A 6,339-nucleotide genomic window follows, 5' to 3' on the forward strand; every position below is an offset into this window, starting at 1 on the left:
CTTTCAGTAAATTTTGAGGCTATCAGCGATTGAAAACACTCTAGTGGCTACTTTGCTCTGCAATTAATGTGTCCTCTAATCAGAGCCCGATAGACGAGCTATGGTTAGCAAAGAAATGGCAAAGTGGTTTCTGTCTAGGCTTCATTGTTATGTCAATGGTTTTGCAGCAGTGTTTCGTCCAAAACATAATGTTAAGACAGGCGGATAATCATTATGAGCCTTGGAACTGCCTCTCACTGCTACCTACACTCCGGTGCCTCGCTGCTCCTTGGAGTTGGAGTTGGCAACGAGCCGAACAATCTCACCACTGGCAACAGCGCACGTAGTTGGGGATGTGTTTGATCTCTCTTATTGCCTTAAGATTTTCTTGCTTTGGATAATGAAGAGTGTGAGGAAGAGGCTAGCTTCCTGTATGTGCCTAAGTGTCCTATGAAGAAGTGGCATATTTGTGCACACAAGAGAGGTTATTTAAGCTTTCTTTATCTAAAACTTAAGCAGCAAGTTGGTGGAAGGAAATAGTATGTTCAAGGCGTGAATCCTGTATAGAATGGATGAGTGACATTGTAATATGCCCTCAATACGTTGCTTGAGAAGCAAGCAGAGCACAAGAGAGCAATTTTTCCCAATTGATCTTTCTCATTTTTTCCTTTCACTTCCTATTTTTTCTTTCTTAAAGCTATTAACATGTTTCCGTTTTGTAAGTGTCAGAATTATGTTTGCAATGTCTTGACCTTCAAAGTATTTATTTCAATGAGGGTGAGGAAAGATCACATTACAAAGAGGCCGTAAAAGCAAACTAACGGAATGGTTTAAACTAAACAAGACTGGGATGTTCCTGGAGAGAAATGCTTCAAAGAGTCGTTGACATTTCAGATGCCTACAAAAGTAAGGTATCTATTCAGTGTCATGTACTTTTTTTGCAAACTCATTGATCCCAAAAAAACTATGGGATAAATTCAAGGAAGGCATGTGTGAAGACCTAACACGAATTCACAACAACTATGAAACAGCAGTGCAACATGGATTGCATGAAATGTCCATATTACTCCAGGAACATGGCAAGAAACTTTCCAACTACAAATTACCAGACCCAGTATATTAAACAACAATCGAAACAAGCTGTGTATATTTTTTAAGAGGCTAGCCATAAAGAAAAAACAAAACTCGCCCTCCCATTAGTCCATGTGTCACCTATATCATCGTATTCCTCACAAACCCTAGCAATTCCAGCTGCAAGATGGTACCAAATTCAACTGAGAAGTATTTGGATGTCAATTCTAATCTAAAAGACGAAATAAAACATTCTAATACTTCCTCTGGCGAGATTAACACCATCTCGGAAATTCAGCGAGGTTATACATCAGGTTAGATTTGGATTCTATGTTCCGTTTGTGAGGACATGCTCGCCAAGAATATGTTGAGGCATTTGCCAAAGACCTCCTGGGCTTCTTCAAGCCGGGATCTCTTTGAGTATTCCATATCAATCTTTTCGTCCCTCCAATAACCGATCAAATAGCCTCTGGAGCTTATTGCATAAATCCGACCTACGCATACTTTATTGTCTAGTTTACAGCATTGTGCTGAGACGGGCATGCTCTGAATGAGCTCTCTAGCTTGTAGGTAGTCCTTCAATGCTTTCTCTCGATAAAGAGATTATCTATTCAGTGACCAAGACGAGGAGGACATGACATGACTCATGCCCTCGAGTTGAGAGTGGCCATCATCGGCCTGCTGATGCTGTGGATTGTGGTCGCTCTCGTTGCTGGTTTGTAAGAACCTCACCTGGATAAACTTCCGACTCGATCAATCACAGGCGAGATTCCATAATAAGTGACTCTCGTTTGCTGTTTGTGCTGGTCCTTCGGCACCTCACAAGCGGTAGCAGGAGAAGCTAAAGGAAGCAGGCCGAAGAAAAGAAAGTCACTCACCATGTCGAGCTATCCCTTTCCACCTGGGTGAGTTCTGTTGCTTCTTCGTCTTTGTCGCCTTGTGCTAGAGAAGAAGCAAATCTGTGAGTGATGATTTCCCGTTTCATTCTTGCAATGGAGAGTCTAGACTCAACACTGAGTTGTGAGCAAAGCCTTGGGAGCAAACATTATGTTGAGGAGATGATCCAGAAGAAGCTTCTCAGCTTTCCACTATTGAATTTGACAGGTACTTATCTGCTCTCTGCTCTTTGTTTCATTTTTCTGGTTGATGAATGCTTGCTAGCACTCACAAAGCGGCAGAAAGTGGGCGATGATTCATACCAGGCTACTATCAAGATGAAAACGGAGGAGATGCTAGCAGTTCTGGAGTCTCTGAGGCTTGCTACGGATTGGAAGGTTGAGGATGAAAGCCAGGAGGATTTCCTTTTTAAGGGTTTTCATGTCTGGCTGTATGGCTGCCACATCATCAAAATTCCATGTATATTCTATAAAAAAGAATATACTTTTGATATACCTTATAAAATGTATAAATACTAGAAAGGAATCTAGCTCCACTGGAATATTGTCACATTGGTGACATGAATTTCTGTATACAATGTTTTCCATATAGACATTATGGTTCTGGAGCACACCTTGTCCCTCGCATTGTTCGATGGACATTGTAATTTGTTTCTTTGATGAGCAACCGTGGCCAAAAACTGGTCTTAACAAATAGATACCCATATTCTGTAATGTTTGTCCCTAAGATTTTGCAAGCTGTTATGGAAAACACAAGCCTTATTGGGATTGTTGTTATTTGAAGATAAACGGTCAGTTTGTTTTAAAGAGATTCTTGGTAGGACTTTTTTTCCTTTCATACCATAGTGCCTTGGTTATAATTAGTTTAGTGCCATTACAAAGGCCTTTTTAGTGTCAATGTTGCATAATGCATCTGATTGTTCTGTGTATCTTGTGTGAAGGCATTCCAGATGGTGTTACTAAGTTTAAGAATTCTATAGGGTAATCCAACATCTCTTTGTCCAAATCTGTTTTTATGATGTCAATGCTTCTGTATGTTATTGTTCTGCCAGTCATTCTCAAAAGGACTTGGTCATTCACTTGTAGAGAGAGATCATTTAAAGTCATGAGAATAGCTTTCTCCAATGGGTTGTATGTGTTTTCCAAACACATTTTCTATCATTTGTTCTCTAGTGGTGAAAGTTAGAGGTAATTTTATAACTTCCTAGTTGAATCCTTGGAGGCTAGGTAGGTTATCATTTTTGAGCCTCACAAGTCATCTGGACCATTCCTTTTCTTCAGAGTTCACCTCATGTTTAATGATTACAAGATATTGGTGAGGATTTCACACTGTTTTGGACCATTTTTATGTGATGGGCTCTTTTTAAAACAGGTAATGTCAGTCTGAAATCTACTCCTGTTACTAATGTGATGCCACCAAAATCTGTATCACAGTTTGTTATGTCATGCAAGACCCTTTAAAAGCATGAATTGGTTGCTTATCTTGTCCCTTATGAGCAGTTCAACTCTCCTTATGACCTCGGGAGGTGCTGAATTTTCTCGCAGGTCCAAGTGCATGTTTCTGTGATTGGTACCAGTAGCTTAAATGTTGAATGAGCCATTCGACCTCCTATAAAAAGAGTACTCTGTCCACTTGACTACTAAGACTTTTATGTGATAGGCAGTGGCATATTTTATCAGTGTGCTAAAAAGATATGATTTCCCTGTGCCTCCGACTCCATCAACAAAGAATAATCTTTTTATTTATTTTTTGTTCTGTATGTCATTCAAGACATTGTTAAAAATGTGAAGCTGTTCTATGTTCAGTCTGGTTTTAGTAATTCAGCTTCATCAGGAAAGCATGGCTGAGGTAACCTTATCTGCGTATCATGTATCAATGTAACTTGAGAAAGAGAGAAGTTGGCTGTGGTGGCTCTCTGAGATTTAGCTGCAGCTTCTACTTTTGCTGGCCTTTCAGACACTTTGGACGGATGTTAGTGAAGACTAATAAGGTACATCCAAAATTCGATAAATTGTACTTTGGAAGGGCTTGAATTTCGCTCGTTTGTTCCCGAGTATTTTCTTTGTCAACTTAGGAACACACAGGGTATCAAAATGGTCGCTTTGGAGATATGTTTGCCTAGGGTACGTCATCTGTTTGAAATCCAGGCCCTAGAATTTTGTGATACCCCCATGTAAAAAAGTAAATGTAGACTTAGAAAAAGTGCTGAACAAGCAAATTACAAGTGTAAATTAGCAGCAAATTAATAAATTACAATTCAAGTCCAGTAAATTAGCAACCAGTCGACTGGTAGACAAAAATGACGTGGCATTGGCGACACTTTAGTTGGCAAATTTTGGTCCCAAGCTATCAACTTGAACAATAGTTGAAAGGAAGCATTAGACCTTAATTTGCAGCTGCTGAGTTTACTGCAGCCATTGAACTGCAGCAAAACATATGTAAAACATAAACTAGCACCAGCTAACAAAAAGCAAACTTTACCTGTGCATCTGCAAGTCGTATTGCTTCTAAACTGTTTCGTGCTACATGAGATTTTAAACCCCAGACCACAGCGTTCTCATATATGTATTCTCAAGCACAAATTTTAAAAAATTATTTATCACCTTCTGGTCATTGTGAGATTTTAAAATCTTGTAAAGAATACATGATTTAATATTTGGGATCTGTTCCAAGGTTATTGACCCATTCCTGCTCAATTTCTAATTGGAATTCGAAAGGTATATCATTTTTCAAGCGAGCATATACCATGTAAGCATACGCGTTGAAGAGCCACTTATCAAACCCAATTTTACTGAAGATGGAGGTGTCTTTCAAGTTAAAAACAAGTGGCCAACTTGTTCTTGCGGGATCAAAAGTGGTTTGACGTGTTAAATATGCAGCGGCCAATGGGGGAAGTTCCCAGTACGTGTCAAGTATGGACTCGAGGAGATGAAAGTTCTTCACATGTTGCTCGTAAGAGATGGGAGCATTGGTTTTCCCAAAGTCGTCGTAAGCACGACCTTGCTTTCCCCACCATGCTCCTCCTTGACTGCAGAGATCTGATATGTTTACTGCATTTTCCCACATTTTCTTCCTCAAATTTCTGGTTTCAGCTTCCTGACTGTTTGTGGAGCAAGTGTGTCCTCCCCCTAGCGGTTGTAAAAGGAAAATGATTTCGAAACAGGAACTATGCAAACATACCATTGCTTACTTGGTCACAAACTTGTCGGAGTGAATATTGATCACCATGTCCAGTGTCACAATTGTCATTAAACACTAAATGTTTAAATCCTGCCCGGCTTGCCTGGCTCATTCTGAAGAAACAACTAAATATCCATCAGTTTCTATTACAAAGCACTGGGAAAAGATTAAAACCTTTTGAGATGATTTTGGTGGTCATCAAAAAACACTAGAATTTTGCTCCTATCAGCATCTTGCCGAAGGTGTCTATCCCAACGTACATATCCAAAATCCACAAATTTCTCTCCGGTAAGGTACTCGCAGTTGGAGTCAACATATGCTCCAAGGCCATCTTCTAAATGTGACAAAGGGTATTTGGGACTAATTGAAATAATTCTCGCGTCAGGCATTGCTTGGCGTAAAACCCAAGTTGTGTGACCCCTCAGACCACCACTCTCGATAATAATCTGTGGTTCAAGTTGACGAGCCACAAACCAAAGTCCAAAAGAGTGATCTAGCCTCATTCCAAGCACATTTTTCTTGATAGGTCTTTTGCTATAAGTTGACAGAAACTCGTGGAGTCCTGCGAGAAGGTGGGCTTCGCCCCACTCGACTTGTTTGGTGGAACTGTCAAGAATCAAATGATCAATTTTTAGGGACATTTGATAACTAATGCAGAACAATTACTTGCAATGAGGTACACCGAGAAACCCAAACTCGTCGGTAGATTCGGCAAGTGGATGAAGAAAAGGATGGTGCCCAGGATACAAGTAATAGAATTTACTCGTCCAGGAATCCACGTATTTCCACTCCAGAATCCACTCTGAAAAGAGCATTATTATGCAGCCTAGAAGCAGCCCCCAGAGACATAGTAATCCCGATTTTGTTCTCATTCCCATGAAAAGCTAGTTAAAAGCGGACATTAGAAATATTTGGAAACGGAAAGCATGGAAAAAGAGGTTAGGGATTTGTAGAGTCTTTCCAAATGCCAAATCACGTTGACGTTAAGGAAAAGATGGACAAAAAAACGTTTTCATTCCCAAAGCTTCCGCTCTCCCAAAGCAAGACACATGAAGTCAGAAACCTACAGAACACTAAAGATGCTGAAGATATAGAATATAAATGACTGCTCGACCACATCTAAACCCTGAGAAGCATTTCAAACGTCTATCTTGCAACTGTACCTTCTGTTGTTTTCCAGCTCTACATATTATAATCTGTGATAGATGTTCT

The 6,339-nt window shown here is 40.0% G+C and overlaps 1 protein-coding gene across 1 annotated transcript; it reads right to left on the reverse strand.

Annotated features, from left to right (window-relative positions):
• Window positions 1–4,596: 4,596 nt before the first annotated feature.
• On the reverse strand, window positions 4,597–5,976 carry LOC9636586. Its single transcript, XM_002993921.2, has 4 exons — window positions 5,891–5,976; window positions 5,302–5,733; window positions 5,128–5,240; window positions 4,597–5,075 (listed from the first exon to the last, which is right to left on the reverse strand). The coding sequence occupies exons 1-4, from the start codon at window positions 5,974–5,976 to the stop codon at window positions 4,597–4,599; spliced, it is 1,110 nt and encodes a 369-aa protein (XP_002993967.2).
• Between the last annotated feature and the right edge of the window lie 363 nt (window positions 5,977–6,339).

Source organism: Selaginella moellendorffii, unplaced genomic scaffold (genome assembly GCF_000143415.4).
Source record: "Selaginella moellendorffii unplaced genomic scaffold, v1.0 SELMOscaffold_177, whole genome shotgun sequence".
NCBI classification, from domain to species: domain Eukaryota; kingdom Viridiplantae; phylum Streptophyta; class Lycopodiopsida; order Selaginellales; family Selaginellaceae; genus Selaginella; species Selaginella moellendorffii.